The sequence below is a fragment of the Ruditapes philippinarum genome, unplaced genomic scaffold, assembly GCF_026571515.1.
Source record: "Ruditapes philippinarum isolate M1 unplaced genomic scaffold, ASM2657151v2 ctg7015_1_1_1_1, whole genome shotgun sequence".
Classification (NCBI taxonomy): domain Eukaryota; kingdom Metazoa; phylum Mollusca; class Bivalvia; order Venerida; family Veneridae; genus Ruditapes; species Ruditapes philippinarum.
Window position 1 is genome coordinate 14,605 of NW_026867141.1, and position 25,234 is coordinate 39,838.

The 25,234-nt window shown below is 33.8% G+C and overlaps 1 protein-coding gene across 2 annotated transcripts in view; it reads right to left on the reverse strand.

Annotated features, from left to right (window-relative positions):
• Positions 1-24,216, reverse strand: part of LOC132734986 (uncharacterized) — a 38,268-nt gene extending 14,052 nt beyond the window's left edge. For both annotated transcript variants that reach the window (XR_009626391.1, XM_060721892.1), the window contains exons 1-2: positions 23,657-24,216; positions 49-508 (exon numbers count right to left, since the gene is read on the reverse strand). Coding sequence is in view for 1 of the 2 variants with exons in the window: in XM_060721892.1 (XP_060577875.1) it covers positions 49-462 (414 nt within the window). In the remaining variant the exon portion in view is untranslated. The remainder of the gene's footprint in view (positions 1-48; positions 509-23,656) is intronic.
• Between the last annotated feature and the right edge of the window lie 1,018 nt (positions 24,217-25,234).

Consider the following 25,234-nt stretch of genomic DNA (forward strand, 5'->3'; position numbering starts at 1 on the left):
CTGCATTGGTTCATTAAAAATAAAACATAAGCCTATTCAAAATCTTACTTCGTTCCGGTAATTCTTCAGTCTACAAATGTCTGCTTCGATAGAAGTATCACTTTGTCCTGATGAAATGTTCAAATTAAACATTTTATTTAACTTGAAACATTTAAGGTTTCTCATGAGGCAAATGATAAGCGTGATGTCCAAATCTGACGTTGAAATAGTGCCACTTGATGGATACAATAAATCATATTGCACCTGTGTTAGTATCCCACGTCCCTTTAAAAGTTTGATGGTGGTCTTTTCGTTTGCAAGACATCCGCTGAGAGTAATAGATTGAGCTGAAAGTTCCTGATCTACATAATTTCTTAAAACTGCAAGTCCACCATCAACAATTAACATTTGTAGACGGGATAGGAAGATACGATTGTCTGATGCCTGTGCTGAAGATGATGTTCCGGGTTGAGCAGCAGCCATGACTAGACATTACATTTCCCAGCAGTTTGTTAAAATGATAACTGACCTGTAAAATACAATGTGCCATTTATGTTGAATTAATGAAGGATTGATATCGAACAAATGCACGTTTTATGAAGAAGTATTAGGAAATCCATACAATACAATTAAATATCGTTTTTAATATAATATTATATCAGTAAGTATTTCATTAAACTTTAAGATTTCAATTTGTGTCTCACCTGAAACGAAATATAAGGCAAGGCAAACCTGAATTTGAGATGTCATGTACAATCAAATAAGTAAACTTAACTGTAGACTAAATGGAAACATGGATCGTCATATGTGGTCACACTGTGCAGATTTGCAAATAGTATGCACGTTTCAACATTCAAGATTTACTTTTGTCAATTAATTTAAAAGAATAACCAAACTATATTTTTGCAAAAGGTACCCTTTCTTATTTCGCAATAGAACCTGATACAAAATGTTGTGACAACAATGTTCTATTGTTTACAGCTATATCTCAAGAATATTTTATAAATATCATAAATGATGAACTGTTATAAGTTTTTTTAATCTTATGATAGATATTGGGATAATTTTAACATAGAATTATTGTTTTTTTGACACAGATTCATATTGCGCGTAAACAAAATAAAATGATGCTAATAAAAGATTATGCTGCTTTTTCAGTATGGAATACACAAATTACCGATTTATTCGTACTAACTAAAAGGTAGATAAAAAATGTTTTATCATACTGATAATTTGCAAGAAAATGTAAACTACAGAGAAATAGCAAGGTGTGCGATCAGGTTGTATTAGTTTAGATTATCATTTGGTCACCGCCAAAGGCCCTCGTCAATTATCTGAATTAATTTGCAATGTTTTTGTTTTGTCTTTCGATATGTAAATAATAACCATAATATGCCATATTCGGGCGCATTTTTGTCAATCCATATGGTTCTTTACTTTTAAATGTCTTTTTTTAACCGTTACGCTGGCAGGATGTTTTAATGCGGCAATACATTAATGAAAATATACAGTAGCACCGAAATATATATTTGTTTGCAAGAATATCAAATGGTAGGATACTATCTTATCGCACAACTTCTGAATGCTCCCAATCGAATCATATTTTGTAGAAAATTCGTCGACTCGAAGGTAAAATACAATTTTGGAGTAGTGGAGTATAAAAAATAATGTGGCTCATTTAAGAATAAATATAGTCCATGAGATAAATGTTTTTCTCTAATACTCCCGCTCATCTGTCAATATTTGGGTCCGAGTGAGAGCATCTCTGAAATCGAGCCTGAGTTGGAGCATTTTCCTTTTTTTATAAAAAAAAAAAGTGAAAAACAAGACTTTTGAATAGAAATATTTGAAAACAATCTAGCAAAATGTGTAAACATGACTCGGTTTACTTCTGGTAAGTTAAAAATATTTTTTCAAGAAGGTTTAAAAACTTATTTCTTATAGATTGTGGGGAAAGTCATGGGAACATTCAGAGAGAAAAAAACAGCTATCCCGTTTTCAGGCCTAGACCAGGCAATACATCTATATACCTTTTTACAGACTATAGCCATTATTTTGTTCGCTATATTTTTATGCCGCCACAAAGTGGGGAGCATATTTCGTTGCACTTGTCCGTCCGTCCGTCCGTACGTCTGTCTGTCCATACGTCCCGAAATCTTGTGAACACAACTCCTCTTAAACCGGATGGCAGATTTTGCTTAAACTTTAAGAGATGAACAACCTTAATGTGTAGATGTTAGTAAAGGAAGGAATTTTTGCTGCGACCAATTTTAACAGAATTATGGCCCTTTGTTGATTTTTTCACTATATACTATGTAAAAATTTTGTGAACGCAACTCCTCTTAAACCGGATATCAGATTTTGCTTAAACTTCCAGGGATAAACAACCTTAATGTGTAGATGGTAGTAAAGGTATAATTTTTGCTGCGACCAAATTTAACAGAATTGTGGCCCTTTGTTGATTTTTTTCACTATATACCATATAGAAATTTTGTGAACGCAACTCCTCTTAAACCGGATAGCAGATTTTTCTTAAACTTGCAGGGATGTACAACCTTTATGTGTAAATGGAAGTAAAGGAAGGAATTTTTGCTGCGACCAAATCTAACAGAATTATGGCCCTTTGTTGATTTTTTCACTATATACCATATATATGTTCTCAGTGGGGGCATCCGTGTCCTTTGGACACAGTTCTAGTTTTTGTAACTGTTACTATTTCTTATAATAAAATTGTATTTAACCTTCGAGTCGACGGATTTTCTGTAAAAAATGGTCCGAGTGGGAGCATTCAGAAGGTGCGCGATGACGTTGTATCTTACCATTGATATCGGCATAAGAATATGAACTTAGATAAAAAGTTTTCGTCTAAAGGAATCGAAAAAAAAGTTGATGGGTTAAGTGTGATCCCTCAAAAGTACTGATTACAACAATATTACATAAAAATTGTAGACTTGATAAGATTTAGTCTGTACATGAGGGATAATGAAAAAGTGCAACATCTCTCACGTCGCTACCTCTTGAATCTATACAAATACCGAACATATATTTGTTTTATAATTGTTTAACTGCACTTGTCACTTTGATGTAATAAGGATACAGCAAAATATGGTGTATAATCATTTTTCAGACACAGTTAATCTGACATGGAATTATAAAACAAGGGTCTGTGAAGAAGATCACGAAATCAAAAAAATCCCTTTGTATCTGTCCATGGGTATTAGGTATTGCTCTAAATGTTAATGAACTTAAGTTGTTCTTTCAAGTTGATGTGTTGTTTTAAATTCACGGGGGGAGGATAGGACACTTAAACCAAATAAATTTGAAAACATATTAATATATAGAGGATATTCAAGTTTTTTTCATCTATAAATACTGTATAAGTTTTCATCAAATGGTATGAAAATAAATATTTCATGATTGACTACGATTAAAATATGATAATTTTCATACCACAAGATCAAAGGCCATTTTTCAGAAAAAAATAGAATATATACAGTGTATAACAGTCACAACTTCCTGGTAAAATACTTTGTAATATAATTAAAGAATAACAGATATTATTTGGCATCATTGTTTAATGAGTTAACATGACTTGTCACTGAAAAGTGACTTATGCCCCAAAAGTAAGCTTTGACATAACATCTGCAATATATGTCTATATATTGGAAATACACACCCGATTTCTTTAAATTTAAGCGGAAAATTCCCGCTAAAAATCAAGACACTATACATATCAAGGCATGGTGACGAACAATCCTGTGAAGATTAACTGAAATCCCCCAGCGGTTTTGGAGTTGTAGAGCGGAAAAGCTTACTTAACTTAAAAAATAGACCACTAAGAGACATAAATGTGCCACCCCTCCCCCCTCCAAAATAAAACAACAAAAAAAAACCCAAAAACCAAATAGCAGAATATTAAAAGAGAGAGTGCACAACTAGGCATGGTGGCACATATTCCTGTGAAAAGTCACTGAAATCCCCCAGCAGTTTTGGAGATGAAACGCAGACAAGCTTATTTTACTAAATAAATGACCACTAAGGGGCCATAACTGTGCAAAAAAATCAACCGGAAAATTAAGAAACTATGCAAAACAAAGCATGGTGACAAACAATCCTATGAAGTTCACTGAAATCTCTCCAGCGGTTTGTTTTAGATAAAGCTTGGACAAGTTTATTTTTCTAAAAAAACTGACCATAAAGGGGCCATAACTGTTCCAAAAAATTCAAGCCAAAAATCACGATACAATGCACAACTATGCATAGTGAAAAACTGTCCTGTGAGGTTTCACTGAAATTCCACCAACTGTTTTGAAGATTAAGCGCGGACAAGCGTATCGTACGGACGGTAGGAAAGACGGATAGTGCGATTACTATATGCCACCCTACGGGGCCATAAAAATCAGTAATTGCCTTGTTTCACAGACGTTGAAACTCAATAACAGATCATCTTCCTTGGATCAGACTTCCATTTACTAAATTCGCATATATCATTTGTATTGATAACAGAACCAATGTAGTATGTTTTAAATACATATTTTTCTATTATATTGGTAGCAGAGCTTATCACAAACTAAAACATTGGATATGTTATCACAACAAGACTTATTTAATAATTAAATAAATTATTCTTATATGCATTAAACATGCATTTATGATAATGTTGCAAAATATATTACTCTCACACTATTTGCACAGTACAACATTTTCAATTATAAATTGTTCATAAGAAATAAATTCCTTGATTTACTTGCACAAAGATATTGATAGAAGGGCAGTAAGTATTTGAAAACATTTTACCAAATAATGGTAAATTGCAGTTGTTTTGGGACGTCGAATAGGAATGCTATTGTTAAATTCAGTATTAGGAGGAACTCAATTGCTTACTTAAGGTAAGTTTATCTATAATTCACTCTGTTAAATATAAAAGTGATGAAGTATAGTTGGTATGATAAAAATTGTGTTAAAAGGAAATATATATGACATCAGAAGTCACTTCTGTCAACGGTTTTCACAATTTTGTTATAACCAGTCATCCCAAACTGAAAATAAATGGTACATTCTGGACGACTTTTATTGAAATATTCGTTGTGCTTTTATTAAGACTGTAGAAAGAAAAAAATCAAATATGTGTGACCAAGGATATCTTTATTTAATCGGCGACAATACGATACACACACCTGAAAGATAAAATGGGTATTTACAAAGAGGGAACTCCCCTTTAAACTTTAAATTGCACACAATCAATTCAAATAATTTTGTTACCGGTTTATATTTTGACCTGAAAGTTATTTGCTTCCTGTACTGATTTATTATCTATGTATTGAAATCGGATGTCTTATTAACCCATAACAAGACCCGAAGGATTGTTTATACATGTATATATTTAATACACTTGTTGCAACCACAGTATATTACTCTCACAACATTTGATCATTGAAACAGGTCTTACAAAGAGCACCACTAATTCGAATTGAATCTGATTATAAATTCAAAAAAACACAGTTTGCTCTATATCGTTTTTAACATTTGAATTGTTCAAATTATGGATGGTTATTTTTGTAATAATGAATGCAGACAGAGTCGATGCGTGTTAGCGTAGTTTTGGCCTTGGAGGTTTTTAATAATATACATATGTTTCCTTCAAATAATATTTTGCATATGCAGAGAATGTTTTAAAGCTTTTATATCGAAAGATTTACATATGAAAATGATTTATATATAAGCATTTTTTTATTGTGGCTATGCAAAGTATAAACTTTACAGTATTTTGGGAAACGTTTTTAAAATTTTATATATCTATATGTTATGAAGTTAAAATATATATAAGACACTTCAAGAGCAAGATTATCACATATGTTTGCCTAGGATTGCTACAAGTATCATAACATTTTGTCACTGTTTGGTAAGCTAAGTTGTAAGAGCGTTTGGCTATAAATTGTGCATCAAGACGATGCAGGTCATGTTCTTTGTAGTTAATCTTGAAATCCTTTCTACTGTTATTCTGTCTGGCATTTACAAAAGTAATATCAGTATTTTACCAACATAAAGGCACAAGTATTAGTTAATTGTTTGAAAGCCTGTCCGGGATCGATTCATAGGCTAAACTGCGCTCTTGCTAATTCATTGTGGCACGATGGCACTAAGACACACGAAGGACACCGACTGACTGGCTGATCAAGGACCTCAAAATCCGAGGTTTGTTTTTGTACATATAGGAGAGGGACCCTTGAGGTTGAAATATCACTTTTCTTGGAGTTATATATTATAATTATCATGAGTATTGTCAAAACTACAAACCAGCTGACTGAGGGGAGTAACCCTCCATAGCAGGCAGGGTCGAAGATAAAGAAAATAGGATGCATGAGACCATTGACTGCTTAAAAGACATGACCTTTGTTTTGCACATACAGCTCTTATCAAGGCTGCCTCTCTCATTATTGTCACAGTATCTGTACATTCTAGAACTCATTTGACACTATATAGTAACCTTGTTTTCGCTATCTCATTGACCAATACTAAGGACATAATAATAATAATAATTATAATAATTAAATCTTTATTAAAAATTTTATAGAAGGTAACATACAAAGTTCACAGTAACAAGTACACTTATTTTCAGTATGGCATTCTGATTTAACAATAACAAAGAAAAAAATGTAGATTTATACAAATATATAAAATCTTTTGGTATCTATAAAAAAGAAAAAAGAAATAATGTAAAGGTTAGATAATTTTATTCATTCATCCGACTGACACTCATATTAATTATAGATAAACTCGTAATGATTAAAAAAAAGAGAAAAAATGATGATATCAACATTTACAACAATTAAAATATAAAGTGATCAATTATCATCATGTATCTTACTGTAAACTTAGACAATAATTTTTACAGTTGTTTTTGAAAGATTGTAAAGTCGAACATTGTTTGATAGTAATAGGTAATTTATTCCAAAAGTCAATACTACTAGAAATTTCACTCATATATAACGATGCCAGATTGTTTAAAGATTTATACACCATAATTGCTGTGTTGTATTTCACTCTGAAATTGAATTTCAGCCATTTAAGTTTATTAAAGAGATCTAATGTTGGTGAGCGTATCGGTCTATTAAGTATAATTTTTGCAGCTCTTTTTTGAATTGAGTTTACTTTATTGATGTATGAATATGTGTCCTTTCCCCATACCGTACAACAATAATCAAGCACTAGAAGGATGTACGCGTTGTAATATATCTTTTTTACTTCGTCAGTAAGGTAAAAAATGATATGTTTGAAGAGGGCAATTTTTGTACATGTGATATGTAAGGGGTCATAGAGAAACTAGGGAAACACACAGTGCTCCGTGCTAACTTCGCATTTTTTATACCCTAGTTAAGTTTTTATATTTAAAAGTGTAGTATATTAAAAAAAAACCTTCGTTGTTGTTAGTTTTCGTCTTTTTCAAACTTAAGATACATTAATTTATTAATTACGTACAGAGTTGATACTTCACGCATTAATTATTATTATTATCATTACTATTATTATAGCCTACTTTTAACGTCATGGTGCAGAAAAGTCCAGTTCACTTCGTTATAATCATGAAAGCCGACCCTCTATTAAAATATAATAAATGTACTTGTTCGGTTTGGGGTTAAGGGTTTTCTTAACATTTTTAATGTCATGTACCGATGGACAAACAATGAATGTTAACCAAAAAGCAAGGTTAAATATGGTGCAGAGTATTGGAATTTGCAAACTAAAATAGGCAACCAAACATCAAAAGCTTTGGAGAATAAAAATAAATCAGTTCCTGGGGCATGATGGGCCTTTTAAGTATTTTGCAGGAAGTAAAATAGTTTTTCAGTAGCGGTTTTCTGAACATTGCGGCGTTTATAAGCTTAACCTTCAACTCATTATTACAAGTTCTTCCACGAAAAATATTTTATTTTTAATAGACCTTACAGTTACGTGTACTTTATCTGATAACATTCCTTTTCAAAACAGGATGTAAACTATACTCAATCATGCATTTATTGAATGATTTGTGGTGTGATACAAAACGAGGTACACTCAAACGTATAAAATGTCGGTCAAATTTAAGATATGTTTTTGATCTGTCCTTTGCTCTCGACTATACGAAATATATGGAAAGCTGTCCATTAGCGTCTGTATTCGGATTTTGTTTAAATATTGTGTACACTCAAACCTTTTACTGTATTTTTTATTTCTATTATGTTTAACTTCAAATGTGTTTTCTTACTATCAGCCACATCATATGTGCTTACAGTGGAACTCGTTTCCATATTTCAAGAATCATCTTCCATTTATGTTTTTATCAGTCCTTGAATCTAGTTATAATTTACTGCAGCGTCTTTATTTTTATAGGTATTTTCTTCAAACGTTATTTATATGTCCTTTAATCATCACCCAATTAATACGTGTTAAGGTTCGACAGGCATCTTTTTTGTTCAGTTATATTACCACTTTAACATTTTTTTGCCATCCCCCGCCGAATGTGTTTGCTCATTGGAAGAATGTATACGTGGTATGTAGTAGAGCGAAATAATTCCATTTTAAGAGGTCTTTTGGTAATGAAAACTGATGGCTATAGTGATTACAGATTTGAAACCTATGTGAATACTGATGGCTGAAAATAACAAAGGGCAATTACTGAAAAATAATGCAGGGTAGGTTATCATTCTTGTGTGCTGCATCCCTCCTCAGTAAAATCTATCCACCTATAAAGTTTCAAGTTGATACCTCAAATACTTTTTGAGAAAAAAATTGAATTGAAAAATTAAGTATGAAAAAGAACAAAGGGCAATAACTCAAAAATTATAAAAAGTAGAGTTATCATTCTTGTGCAGTGCACACCTCCTGAGTGAGATCTATGCACCTTTGAAGTTTCATTTTGATATCTCAAAGGCTTTTTGAGTTATGCTCTGGACAAAAATTAATTTTGAAAAATAACAAAGGGCAATAACTCAAAAATAATGCAGGGTAGAGTTATCATTCTTAAGCACTGCACTCCTCCTCAATGAGATCCATCCACCTTTGAAGTTTCAAGTTGATACCTCAAATACTTTTTGAGATAAGCTCTGGACAAAATAGCATGGGAAAAAAAGGGCAATAACTCAAAAATTGTATAGGGAAGAGTTATCATTCTTGCGCACAAAACATTCCTCCTCAATAAGATCTATCCACCTATGACATTTCATGTTGATATCTCAAACACTTTTTGAGTTATGCTCCACTCAGGTGAAAAATTAGGTATGAAAAATAACAAAGGGCAATAACTCAAAAATTATGAGTTATCATTCTTGTGCACTGCACACCTCCTGAGTGAGATCTATGCACCTATGAAGTTTCATGTTAATATCTCATAGGCTTTTGGAGTTATGCTCTGGACAAAAATTAATTTTGAAAAATAACAAAGGGCAATAACTCAAAAATCATGCAAGGTAGAGTTATCATTCTTGTGCACTGCACTCCTCCTCAATGAGGTCTATCCACCTATGAAGTTTCAAGTTGATAACTCAAATACTTTTAGAGATATGCTCCGGACAAAAATTGTCGGACGGAAGGACGGACGGACGGAAGGACGGAAGGTCGGACGGACGGACGGACGGAGACTATTACTATATCCTCCGCCGAAATTTTTCGGCGGGGGATAATAAACCTGATACTCAAACAAAGACTTATAAATGACAAGGTAAAATATTTAACTTAAGAAGAAATTAGTCCAAGTTGATGAGACAAATAATTCATAGGTCCAGGTTACATTTAGACAGATGTTACATTCTTGTCCGATCAATTACAGTTGTTTAGGCAGTGGCGGATTTAGGGGTTGGTGGATAACATGGTAGTAGCAATGCTCTTTTCAATCAAAAATGCCTTTTTCGAAAGAAAACAAATATACCACGAAGAAAGAGTGATATATTCCCTACCTGTCGTTAATTTTATTTTATTTATTTCAAATTGCACAGCGAGATTTTCATACGCAAACCATAGTTTTTAAGAGCTTCCGCGAAAGGAACATAAAACTTTTAATCAACAATATGTATAGTAATGAAATATTGACATGATTTGGTGTAAAAGTTATGTTTATAATTTTTGAAATGCTTTTACAGATATAACACGCACTGACACTTAATATTATTGAAAATGAACAGCAAGTGTTTCTGTCAATAAAGGATTGTACAGGTAAATTTGGTGGTAATCTCGAAATTTGCTTTATTTGTCAAAACGCTGACAAAGGTGGATGAAAAGTACACTTTTGCTAAAATATATCCTGTTACGTCATGGGTTTATGAACGACATAAATATATATGTGCTCTAACTACGTTTATTATCTAAACTATATTAAATGATACATGTGTTTACATATCAGTGTCCGTGATGGTAGTATATATATGATCTAGGGAACTCTCTATTATAAAGGAGCTGAACGCACCTAGAGTATCATGTTACAGTTTACTCATCATGCTACATCTTCCATCTTTTACAAAATTACTGTTATATTTAAAACATAATTTTATCATAAGTATAACCGCATAGTAATTATTTGAAAACGCTTAAATAAATTCAAGGAAGAAAAACTTTATATTAGATGATGATTACAGTAACATGTAGTTAATAAATGTTCATTATCATTAGTCGTTTACAACATGTACTAAGCATGATTAATACTGTAAATTTCTTCATTACAAACAATCACTGTCTATTTACAAGTCCTGTTACAGAACGTGCTTCACCTTTCTTCCTGCGCGAGTGAAATAATTAGCATTATCCGGAAATTTCAAAACCAACAGCGCTGTTTTATTGCTATTGGTTACGCTCTATCCCTACGTTAATCATTCTGTCATTAACTGACATTTCAAGGCCAGAATTCAAAGCACCATGTGATCAATAAAGGCGATTCTTTAGATTTCAAACAATCTTTACGATTTTTCTGCGATATTGTGTCCGTTTTCTGTTTCAACAATAAGGAACCTATCGCTGTGATTTTTTATAACAACAGCGGGGACTCCAGGACTTGTCTAGACGTTGAATTCTAGCGGAATCTCCAACATTTAAGGGAGACAAGGTTTTAGCATTTTTTATCATAGTTAATGCTTAGATTTGACTTTGGATTCTGGCGATTTTTTGTTTGACAACAATCTGGGGGCGGTAACCGTGGTATAAGGTTTTTTCCTTACAATGGGAAGGATATAACGAAAGTTTTCGTGATTGGACTAACTGCGCTGGACTGAAATTTTCCTATATCAGCGAGAGGAGTAGAACGATATTCTAAAAATCCTATCTCGGATCAGAAATTATAATCTGTTTGCCTTTTAAGTATACGTTTTAACTTTAAACCATCGCCTCAGCCAAACCATTTGTTTGGTTATGATATGGATTACATTTTACATGTACAAAATCCATGACTTTGGAAAAACTCCTCAAATTTTCTTGACTAGAAAAAACATGGACCCCATCAGTGACTATTTCTCGCATATGCCCCATTGTGACATGATATCTTTCATGTGGGAAATAACAGTTGAACTTTTTTATGTTCGAAAGTTCATGAAATATGGTATACCTTGAATAGTAATCGACATGACCATGAAATTTTTCTCATTAAGTGAGAACAAAGTCACACCCTGCAATTTGAAAACGGATAGTCTGGGATTTCAGAGCTGACAATTAATGGCTCCTTCTGTTGCGATGACCTGTATGTCCCAGACAAATCTGACATTGATTTACCATTTTCAATTATATCATTTGAAATTCCCGCCAAAACTTATTGACCTTGCTCTACTAAGACATTTTTTGCGCACCCAGATGACTGGAATGCAGCACCTTTAACATTTCAGATCTGAGTGACCTGGGCATAACGATTTTTTTCTCCTTTCATTATTAAACCATTAACCTCAGATAACTCATCCTATAGTCCAAAAGGCAGGCAATTATCTGATGACAAGGCTTTTTTTTACTTATGGCCAACCAAACTTTATTGTTTTTGAAATGTACATAATTGATCATCTTTGTTTTGTGTGTAACCTGATTTCCTCAATTTTCTATCTGACACGGTAAAGATTGACGATAAACCATGCAAACTGTGCCTTAATACCCTCATTAAGTTCTGCTTGTTTCCGGACTGGCGTTTCTGCTAAGTCCATCTGCTAATGGGATTTTCCTCTACGGACATGTGACGAAACTGAAAACCTATATGGAGTATAATTCAAGATCTAAACGCTGCACCCTAGCAGGTTATTGAATGCATAGGCTTTTTTCAGCAATCCCTGTATAGGGAGATGGTCATTTTCTACAATGACATCACGGCCATAGCAGTATGATGAAAATTTCGTTAAATCCAAGACAATAGATAATAGTTTCTTTAGAAATTGACCAATATTTCTCTGTGATTCAGTTAACTACGGGACGCAAATCGGCTATGGGGACGGTTTTTCCTGAAGGAATACTGCCCCCAAAGATTTTTGAAGAAGAATCAACTTGCAATGTCAAGGTTTTGTTGGGGTCACCCAATAAGCAAAACATGTGTCCCTTACAAATGACTTCTTTCATTTTTTTCAAAGGAATAACTTTGAGACTTTTGCCACGTGAATATAGTGGTCCTTATGCAATTAACTAAATTGTCAGAGACATAACGACTGAGATAATTGACCATGCCTAATACCACCTGTAGTTCACTTTTTATGTAGTGGTCTCATATCCTTAATGGCCTCAATTTTGGCGGATCGGCCCCTTCTGCAGTTAACACGTGACCAAAATAACTAATCTCGGTTTGAGACCTACTTCCAACTTTTCTGGAATTGAAACGAATCCTTTTGTTTAAAGCACGTTCAAGGACAGCTACTAAATTTCGGTCATGACTTTCCCTCGGGAACCCCATACACAAATATCATCAACAATTGTAGCTACCCCTTCGAGACCTATCAGTGCCTCTTCAAGAGCGCGAAACCAAAAAAATCACCTGATACGTTTTTAATCCGTATGGACATCGAAGATACCTGAAGACCCCCAATGGACTGTTAAAATGCAGTCAAATATAACGACTCTTCAGATAATTTTATTGACCCAGTAAGCACTAGTCAAATCCAATTTAGTGAAATACTTTGCATTACCAAACTTTATGTAATACGTCATCAAGGTGTTTTGAGCGGGTAGGGTGTACGCTTAATTGCACTATTAAGCGAACGAGGGGTCTAAACAAAGAAACGTAATATCGCCATTACTTTTTTCAGTTACAACTAAATTATTACACCATTCAGTGGGTGTTGAAATCTTAGCAATTACTCCCATTTTTTCCATTCGTGTAAGTTCCTGTTTCACTTTATCTGTAAAGCAAACTGGAATTCCTACGGGGAGGATGAACAACTGTGTAGCATTTGGGGTCAACATGAATGTTACATTCCCCAGAGAGTAACCCTATGCCATCAAAAACCTGGGCATATTCCGTCAAAAGGGACTCTTTAGTAAGAAAATGCCTCTTTTATTTCTATGATTATAATCATTTGTACAGAATGAGCCGAATTCAATGAGATTAAAGCCCAAGCACGACTCGCAACCTAATAAGTGAGTGGTGGGGATTTCGTGTCTACGACATGAAACGTGACATTTTTTTGCTTGACGCTGAAACAGCATGAGAACAAGGGAAAGTGATTTTGCCCTTGCTATGCAAGGAATTGCCATTGTAGGCGGTCAATTTAGATATGGGCTTTTCAAGTGGTGCCTTGATTCCTAAACCTTGAAAGGTAGATAATGGCAAAATGTTTACCTGAGAGCCAGTGTCTAACTTCATTTGCACAGCCTTTTTAACTATATATCAAATTAATATTTCTGTAAACATCTGTCCATTTTTTTACTGTTACACAGTCAAGACTGTCCACATTTTCTACACAGTCAATGTATAATTCAGAACTTAAATTTGAAAATTTCATTCACTGTTCTAGATTAACAAAACATTGCTCCAGTGTTCCATTTTTTTACAATTGTTACATTGTGTTCCTTTTGCTGGACAACGCTGCTTTCAGTATGTTGATTTCCACATCTGGTTACATTTTGTACTGTGTGAACGTTCCCCAATGCGACCTGGGATTGCTTGATGTTTCTGTACATCGACCTGGATTCATCGATGAAGGGGTTCCGAAACGAACACCCCCCCTTGATGCCCGATGAACGACTAGGGCATCCGTCCCTTCGGTGCTTGATACTGCATGTACCGGAGCACTTTCTTGGGCGTTATTTGAACATTTTTATTTGAGATGCAGCATATTCAAATTCCTGGCAAATTTTTTTGCCCTTGTCTAATTTCAGATCTTTCTCTACTTGCAAAAGCCTTTCTCTTAATTTCTGTGGATTGACACACCAAATATAATTCTATCTCTTCTGATCGTGTCATCTTTCATTGTTCCAAAATCACACTCTGCGCCTTGTTTTTTACTATTGTGATGAATTGTTTCCATTTTTTTCGCCTTGTGTGATATTATTGAATTGATAGCGGCTAAAATACTGGGGTTAATTATGGAGCGATTGTGTTCTCGGACTTTTGGAAGATCTTTTTTTTTTGTTTCTTTTCTATCTGCATTAGATAAATTTGCGGCTGTATATATTTATCTTCCCTTTGCACCCATATAAAGCAATAGCATTGTAACGTGGACATCTCCTTCTTGATCTTTCAAGGGTCCTTTAAATACTAATTCACAGTGCTCTTGAAATTTTGCGAATTCTTCTACAAGATTGGGTGATGTCTAGTCCATTTGAGGTTGCGGGATACCACTTAAATTCATTTTTTTATAATATTCCAGCACTTACGGAAATGTGAATATTATATTCCAACAAGAAGGAATTATAGTTTAACTTAATTTCTGTCCTTTTTTAAAGAATGTTTATTGCACATTTATTAATATTCCGTCATTAGGAATGATTTTTTTTAAAGAATGTTTATTGCACATTTATTAATATTCCGTCATTAGGAATGATTTTCCTTTTTTTATAATATTCTTTCTTTAGGAATTATAATTATACTATTTAAAATATTCCGTCTTTAAGAATTATTATCTTTCCAGTTCTGACACCATGTTATGTCATGGGTTTATGAACGACATAAATATATGTGTGCTCTAACTACGTTTATTATCTAAACTATATTATATGATACTTGTGTTTACATATCAGTGTCCGTGATGGTAGTATATATATATGATCTAGGGAACTCTCTATTATAAAGGAGCTGTACGCACCTAGAGGTTCATGTTACAGTTTATTCATCATGCTACATATCCCACTTTTAATGTAATAATATTATTTATGCTTTCTGTTTATAAGTTAATCTCAGTAGCATTGATACTTTAAATGTGCAATCATTATCAACTCTTCTTTTAAATAGATTATAAGAGTAATCTTGTAGTATTGACAGTAGCTTTAAGGTATATATAACAACTATGCTCTGTTTCATTGTAATTTGTCTTCTCATTATTTTATCTGTGATTTTATACACAATGCACATGCTCAACTCAAGTTTATTGCACAATATTTATAATATATATTTTCAGAATTCATAGTTTACCCTTTAATCAATCAAAACAGATCTTAGAAAATATTTTCATTTGTTAAATTGCAACATATTTTTAATTTACCATGGCTTGTTTACTGTGATGTTTCAAAATAAATAAAAAATAATAAATAAGTAAATAAATTTATTTTCAAATAAATAAAGTTATTTACAGTTATTTAAATAAATAAATGTAGATAAATAAGTAAATGAACAAATAAATGAATATATAAATATATAAATAAATAGCTGGTCAACAACTAATGATGCCAGTGTGACATGTAATAGTTGGACCATAACTATAGATAACCATACTAATTTCTTGAAAAAAGCTATGATTATATTACCCAAAGTCGTATATCATTACTTTTTATCTATTTTTTATATTCATTTTAGAAATACAATAATGGTTAAACACTGCAAGAAGAAACAATCAACTAAAAGTCCGTGTGTAAAAAGAGCCAGAGGTATAAAGAAGAAATATTTCTCGCCTTGAAAACATTCAAGGGAACGAAGGGCAAAACTCGCAATTAAAACAGAAAAAGTATATATAAAAAAGCTGCAGATATATAACTTGTCATATGGTTATTTATATAGACGACGGTCAGGTGAAGATTTTTTGTTTGTTTGTTTTATTCATTGTATGCCTTTTCCCAACAGTATTTCAGTCAAATAGGCCGGTAGTTTACGTGCCATCGTTCCTGGAGAGTAACACCAGTACTAGACTACCTTTTACCGCGCTAAACTACCAAAGCATCTCCCAAGGATCGAACCCATTCCAGAGAGGTAACTGGATTAGAAGTCATCGACTCTAATCCCTCGACCAGATGTAGAAAAAAGAATAAATCTGAAGAAGAAGGTATGTCAAACTGGCTGAAGAAAATGGCAGAAAATAGTGTGGGACTTAAACAATATGAGTTTCTTAATTTTGTCCGAGAGATTGTTCAGAAGAAGGGAAGAGAAACTCCATTTACAGGTGGAAGTCCCGGTTACGACTGGTTTTATGCTTTTTTTGAAAGAAATAAATATAGAGTTCAACTTCGGAATGAGACACCTCTTGAAAGCAGCAGGGCTAAATTAACCAAAGATCAAATTGATAAATAGTACAATAACTTTAGAGACGTCCTCAAATCTAGAGATATGCTTGACAAACCCTAGGATATACAATGCAAATGACAGTGGGTTTTCGTGGGAAGTGTTGCAGGACGAGTCATTGGGCCAAAGATGACAGTTGCTGGCAGTTCTGAAATTCCCCATGTGTCTGACCGAAGTAAACATTGTTTTACAGTGATGTGTTGTGTAGCAGCTGATGGAGTTATGCTTCCACACCTTTTCTTATATATCCCGAGCCAAGACCAGGGGGCTTATATCCACTAACAGGGTCAGTAGAGTGCAGTGAAATATCCTACACTAAAAAGGTTTGATGAATGCACCAACCTTTAACATTTTCTTGAATATTTCAACAACCATGCTGTAAAGGAAAGACCAGTGATACCACTTGTAAATGTGTAAGTAGCCATATAATGCCTACGTCACATTACAAGCGGGGGCCTTCCAATATAGAGGAATCGATGTGAGACAGTTGATAATTTGAGATCGGAGAGAAACATTTTAATCATGTCCGGGAACAAGTGGGCGGTCAATTACCCTCTATCATCGGGTAGACATTCGGACGGTTTCGAAGGGTACTCACCCGGTCACCCGGTGAAAACCCTTGATATCTTCTTTCTGGGCACCGACCGATATTCTAAAGGTAATCGGAAGACTACCGTGCAATAAATATTCAACTGCCTTCCGTTATCTGACCGGGTTGCAACCATCGTACGGTGACTTTTAAGTATAATGGTAAAAGCCGTGCGATATCCGGTCTGCTGTCGGACGGTATTCGTATGGAATGCTATTCCATTTTCCGCTTCCATTTTCACATCCCTCTCCTTTGCTGGCATTTTGCTTCCCTTCTTCCCCTCTGACTTCTTCCCCACTTTTTCTTTGCTTGCTGTTTTGGAAAACATGTTACACTTTGAAATCAAAGTTTTCCATTAATGATTGTAAATGAACTTGAAAATTTTAAGAAACCTCTGACGTGTGTGAAAACGCAGTACTTCGAATGAGACAATGTGAGTGTGTAATTGAGTTTCTTGATACTCGCCATCGATTGCGAGTTCTCCAAAAAAACTATTGGTCATTCTATATTTTAGAGGACAGCGCAAATACATAAACAGCACTAAGGAGAGAGTTTCTAAAAAAGCTTCTAGCTTTCTACTCAATCCTTTTTGCATTTTATTGTAATATATTGTGTGTATATATATATATATTTGCTGAAATAAAATATTGTTTAAACCAAAACAAAAAAGAATATCCTCTGTATATCGATAAAGGTGTGCTTGGACCACTCAAGCAGAGATGTCATCAAGTGGTAAAGCAGCATAATCGTGCAAATACAAGAAATCTGATAGAAAAAGAAAACTTTGCAGGGAAACTTAAAAATGTTTTTTTTTGTTACTTTATAAACCGTTAAAAGTAATAAATGCATTCAAAGCTTCAGGGATCCATCCAGTTGATGGGACAGTGAAAACAAAGGAGATGTTGAAACCTGGAGTGGAGTAACTTACAGTAGCTCAATCGGATGAAAATAAGCAAATGAGTGTCCAACTCCTAATTCTTCTCAGGACAATGGCGCAGTTTTAGCACTCATGGCTCTTGACAGTGTACTCACAACTCCTGTTAAACAGAACAGAAAAGAAGTACATCAAACGAATAGAGGATGGTTATGGTATAGAAGGTAATTATACACCCCCCCCCCACCCCTGCGAAAAAGAGATGGTATATTGTTTTGTTATTGTCGATCTGTCGGTATGTCTGTCGGTCTGTCCGTTGGTAGACCGCATGGTTTCCGCTGATTATCTTAAAAATAATTTATTACAAAGTCTTCATATTTCACATACTGATTGGTCATAAATAGTGGATGACCCCTATTGATTTTGGGTTCACTAGGTCAAAGGTCAAGGTCACAGGCGCCTTAAATGTCAGAATGGTTTTAGCTCATTATCTTGGTTACTATTAATTACACAGTCTTCATATTTCATATATTGATTGGTCATAACTATCAAATGACTCCTATTGATTTTGGGTGAGGTCAATGTCAAAGGGCCTTAAATGTCAGAACGTTTCCGCCATTATCTGGTACTATTTATACAAATCTTATATTACATATTGAGGGGTCATTTAGAGACCCCCTATTTTTTAAAATTTCTGGGTAAAATTTAAAGGGTCAAGACCCTTGAATGGTATATGATTGCTGCATTATTTTAAAAATTTATTATCACAAATCTTCATATTTATATATTGGTTTTTATAATAGAATAGCTATTGTTTCTGGGGTCAGAGGTCAAAGATCAGTCACAACCCTTGAAGGGTTAGATTTCACTCAATTTGGCTAATTATAAAAATCTTTTTTTTTCATAATGTTTAGATAAACAGTAAAACCCTTATTGCTTTCGGGGCCTAGTTAAAAGGTAAAGGGCAGGGGTTTAAAGTAAAGAAGGTTTCCTTTTAAACTTAAGTTTACAAAGTTTTTATTATTTTTTTTTTCCATAATGAACACTTCCATGCACCCATTTATGGCAAGTTTCTTTAACAAAATAATCAATAATGTGAGTCTAGGGCTAGAAAGGGCGGCATATGTGTCGTTCGACATTTCTTTTTCAACTTGTTTTGATGTCTATAAACGATTGGTGATGACTACAACTGGGAAATCTAAAGAAAGTATATAAACCTTTACTGAAAGTCAGAATCTGGATACCGACAGAAATGATAATGTGTCATCACCAGAACTATTGGCTGAAGCAGCCTCCGTACATGGGTTAGCAGCCATTTGGTTATGTGATAGCAGCAATTCTAAGCAAGTTTCAATTTTCACAGTACCACAGTCAATTGTAGGTGTATCTCCTAGATGAACCAACAAAAGTAAAATAGAATATCGCTGACAGATACACCTGGCAAGCTAACATCACCAGCGTCAATGCTATGAAAAATGTCACTGAGAGAACTGAAGTAAAAAGTTCAGTGAAAGAGAGAGAAAAGCTAAACGAAAGTATATCCAAGATAGCTGCGTTAGTTGGATAAAAAAAAGGCCAAGACAAGTACAGATGTTTTTTAGGAAAAAAAAAGAAATCTGCTAAACAGACTAAAATGAAAAAGAAGAATTTGAGAAATGAATATACTGATGAAGAGAGTACACAATGTATTATTTAGTAATGATGAGGAATCACTAGGTCTGGGACAGCTGTGGGTAGAGTGTGATTAGTGCAAATCATCAGTTCATTCTGACTGTATCTCAATCACGGCACCAGAAAAACAAAACGAACCATACTAGTGTTATGTTTATGTTAAAGCTCTAAGCAGTAATTTTATAATATATATATACACACTTTTAAGGTGACAAACCAGGACAAGCTTTGTATTATAAATGCTTAAATTTATATCCTTGTTGGATTGTTTTAAAAGGGAATTATTTTGACTACTTAAAGGTATCTTTTTGATATTCTGAATACAATTATTAAAGACATAAGCCGTGCCGATCTCCTTAGCTATCTGCTACTGCCTAAACAACTGTATAAGGACTTATAATGGTTCATAGTTCCGAAAACATAGCTTTTGATTATTAATAACCTCACCCGTAAGTTAAAATAGGTTGCCATATCTTTTTAAATGAAATGTCTATTTTCTAGATTACAAAAGTGCCTGGTTGGTTTTTCTCCCTCTAATACCAATTTTGCTCACGATTTTATCACAAAACTCTCTAACTTTTTTATATTCCTAATATATTGCAGTTCTTATTGCTTATTTAACAAGTCATTTTCATTTTCTATATTAGTAAATTGCTGTTAAACTTCAATGTCTTTAATGAGTGTTCTCTCATTGATATTGTCTTGTCGTTTTTTAAATGTGGCATATGAAATTGTGTCACCGCGAATTTGCAGTAACAATGTCTCTAAAAATAATTTATCGTCAATAGAAAAAAGAAATATGACTTTTTTCATTTGATTTTTCTGTTGTGTAAAAACGCTGTACGATTTTTTATTTTTTTACAATACTCAAAAATCTTTTTAAAAAGCGAATTATTAAATTTTCCCCTAGGTTTACCGCCTTAAATTTACCCGTTTAAGTTTATACCCCAAAAGGAATGACCGAAAATAAACCCGGGAAAATTAAGTGCCCCGATTTAAAATATGTCGCTCGAGATGAAAAAAAAACATGTCTTAACAGCTTTTGTTGACTGGATAACGTTTAAACCAAGTGTATTATCTAGATTCTAAATTCTGTTCACGCCAACAGTCTATCAAATTGTCAACAATCTTTTTTAAATTAAGATAATAATGAATTTACTCATCAAACGTAACTAGATCAGTATTTACCGGATGCTAAGAACTTAATGAATATTGTGTCTCTGGTGTAATTGATCTAATTTATTAAATTGTATTTCAAAATTTTTGCGCTTTTATAAACACTGGAGCAAGAAACATACAAAAAAAAACACTTTAAACATTTTCGTTATAACACCATATAACATTAAATTTTTTATCATTTAAACGTTGGTCGCATATACATGATATATTTAGATCTGCTTTTAAACTTTAATTATAACTCATATTTACTCTTTTGAAAGGTTGTTTTTGAGTTTAAGTTTACGGATGAACATGTGCGCACAATTATTTCAGGCTCGGGCGTAAAAATAAGTGTCCACGACTGTTGAAATTTGATATTAGCAAATATACGAGTATTATAGGGAGATGCAAAAATAATTATGTAAACGAAATATTGTTAATAAAAAGTAGCTACACAATATCATGTTGATGTACATAGCTTGCTTAATATTTAATAAAACGTTAAACTAAATATACAGCCTTCAAATAGAATATGCAATGACAATGAAGAGTTCAGAAATGATTTTTGAACCTTGTAATATTGGAACTGTATTTATAGACAAATACTTTCTAAAAGATGTTCATGTTTTTCAGATATTCCCAAAAATGCAAACGTTTTAACCCTTCATAGTATAGAAACGTTCGCTGATACTACAAAAAATATATCTTGATAAACAACTTAATTATTATACATAATTTTTATAACATGTTTTTTCCCACATAAATGCATGTATTAAAATGATTTTTCCAAATGTATAAATAATATAAAAAGTGTATGTTGCTACAGGTATTGCCATTACCAAATGTTTCGGACATATTATGGATGCTTTTTTTTCCGATAATGAATTGTTGTTTCGCAAATTTTAAAATCATCAACATCTGAAATTCATCATTGAAGTTTTTCATTCTTCTAAGGAATCTCTATTTAATTAAAACGACCTTCAAAATGTTATTTTTATAGTTTTATGTGAACATATGTTGTTCTGATATATAAAGTCGGGTATATAAATATCTAAATACGATAAACATATACTGTAAATACAATGTACATGTAAGTCGCCCCGTACATTAAATCAGAGATGTTATATTTCCGATCCTTAAAGATCGTTCAGCACGACAATAATGGCTGTGGTATTTTTCGTTTTAACTTTCTGGCATATTCTATTTGGGTGGTTCCAATATTCCTACATGAATTATGTTGAATCACCCTTAGGATACGTTGCCTGCTTTTTAACTTTGTCTTTTGACGTCTTATCTGTGATATGCAGGCTTCATAACCTCTGATCCCCTTTCAAAATTCCATTTTATAAAGTTCCGCCCATTGTTTCCTCGTTGAGGGCACACGCTTTCTATTACTTGAAGACCATACTCCGCTTTTCATGGAATGACATGGAAGTGTCACATTGAAGGTACCATGATAACCTCCGTATGAACACATCTGCGAATGTTTCTAAATTAAAAACTTTACCATTTCATGTTTAAATGTTGAATTCTGCTTAAGCCGGTGCTAGGGGCGTGAACGGTAGTTTGCACTTTACAGTACCGTCCATGAACAGACTCAATCAAACCGAGCCTGCAACATTTTCAATTTTGCCGTGTTGGGCTTTCATTAGGGATTCTGTTTCTCTTATTTTATGGTAACATCAGTGTTATTTGTGCCGTGTGGCGGCTGTAAAAAGTCTCCCCGTACATTTAATCAAAGATGTTATATTTACGATCCTTGAAGGTCGTTCGCCACGACCTTATTGTTTTGATTGCATGTTGTGTGGCATTTTTAGTTTCTTCTATTTGGCCTTTTTCAACTTGGGTGGTTCATTGAACGCCGCCTTTCCTTGTTGATCTTGTTTATCATATTTTTTTCCTACTTGAATACTGTGTAGTAACCCTTAGGATATGTTGCCTGCTTTTTAAATTGTCTTTTGACGTCTTATCTGTGATATGCAGGCTTCACAACCTCAGATCCCCTTTCAAAATTCCATTTTATTTAGTTCCACCCATTGTTTTCTCGTTTAGGGGGCGCACGCACTTTTTTACTTGGGGACCATACGCCGCTTTTCATGGAATGGCACTAACGTGTCACATTGAGCATTCCATGATGACCGCCATATGAATACATCTGCGGATGTTTCAAAATTTCAAATTGTACTAGTTCATGTTAAATGTTGAATTCTGCTTAAGCCGGTGCCAGGGGGCGTGGACGGAAGTTTGCACTTTACAGTACCGTTCACGATTAGGCACAATCAAACCGTGCCTGCAACATTTTCAATTTTGCCGTGTTGGGCATTCTTCGGGGATTCTGTTTCTCTCTATTGTACTGATCACTCCTACGAAGGGTCATTGAAATATCAACATTATTATGACATGCACAACCAGTGGTTGAACAGATCGATCGGTTGAAATCCCCCATTAAGTTGACCTGTGAAAGCCTGGCAAGCTCTCAATTGATACCTCTGTCGATCATTTTTGTGCAACGAAGCGGATCATACCGGCGATATACACAATAAGGTCTCGTACTGATAACTCCTGTGAATTTTCATTGAAGGCCATTTTGAGCAGCGAAGAAGAACGTACCGTCGATACTGGTAATGATCGATCCTTTTACCTGTGAAGCTGGAGAAGCTTAATGCGGACAGACGGACATACAGACGGCGAAGGCAAAAACAGTATGTAATATATATTGTATAAAGGCAATAAGATAATGTAATTTTACCTGATTCCCGACGTTCTTTTGTCCGTTGAAATGTCCTAATATAGGATTTAAACTACAGTAACAAATAACTCATTTCACGACCTCCTCTATGATCTTAGTTATTTCCTAAGTAGTCCTTATCGCACAATATGTGTACCCATCTTTACAACTTATTTATAAATCAGTGTTATAAAAACCTTTTTCTCATGACACTTTCTCTCGGATCGGATAATGATCGTTTTAACCATAGACACGATTTTAAGTATTTTAAAGGTTATCATGTCCTTATCTGTATCGACCAATAGAAATCTAGGTTATTTAAATAAACTTTTTATGTGCATCTGTTAGCCGATAAGCCGTTAAAGCAAAACAAATACAGTTTGTGTAGTGAAAATGGGCAATATTTATTATGCCATGAAAAAACAGGTAGTTGATAACAAATTGATATCCCCATATCTGGACGAAAACTTCCGCCACATACAGATAGGAAATATTACAGTAATGATAAAATAAATGTAAAAATGCAAGCCCAAACTGAGCGAGTTTCGAAAAGTGGAGGTCGAAAGGGAGGAGGCGGTTGTAAGAAGTTATTATGTAAGAAGTTCATTATTCTCTGAACTAGCAGCTCACAACCTGTAAAATTGATGTTTAACATGTCGGTATCTACGGATAACAACATCCAAAACCTTACTGACAGTAAAGTTAAAAACGTGCTTAATTCACTGACTACAGTTATATTTTATAAAATAAGGCTTAATTTGATGTACTTAAATAAATAAATACTACAATTAAAGGGATGGGTGGGTGGGCAAAACAACATGTACAGTACAATGCAAAGTCCTCGAGTGGCGTATCTATCCGCCTGTCAATAACATATACACTTCAAGTTCAGTGAGCAATCCGTGCTAAACTATGACACTAAACTATAAACTAATTTAACCATACATCTATAACTTTTAAAATGCAATAAAAACATTTATTTTCTAATTCGTTTTGCTTAAACGAAAATAAATCATTTATCATATAAGACCTTTAGTCTGGGACAGAATAAACACCAACACTGAAATAGGATGAAGGCCTTCGCATGGTTTCAATATCGAGAAAAAACAAAGACGGAGATCTTGCCCTAGTGCCACTCCCTTATAAATAAATTCAAGCTTGTCTTGTCTAGACCTAACCCCCGTTGCAGTTCATGTACAAAGACTTGTGTAAAATAAATAAGCTTAAATCTCTATTTAATGTACTGTAATTAACAAAATTTAAGATTTGAATCAGAGAGAAATAATCTCAGTATTTTCTTAGCCAACGAAAATTCATTTTTGTTAATTGCATTACCGGATATATTTCACACATTTGCAATGAATGCAAAACATAATATTAACACATTTCAACTTATATTATTTGCTATACCACACTATATATTTTGATAATTTAAATGTGTTTCGGCTATTAATTATTTGCATTTTAACATGGAAAGCATACAATTATAAATATACTTCCCCAGTCAGTATGCTGAGAGTCGGCTACGCAACCATACTCCAACGTGGGAGGGGGGCGTAGTAGGAAACCAAGTCTCAAGACCTTTTGTAAGTGTCCTGA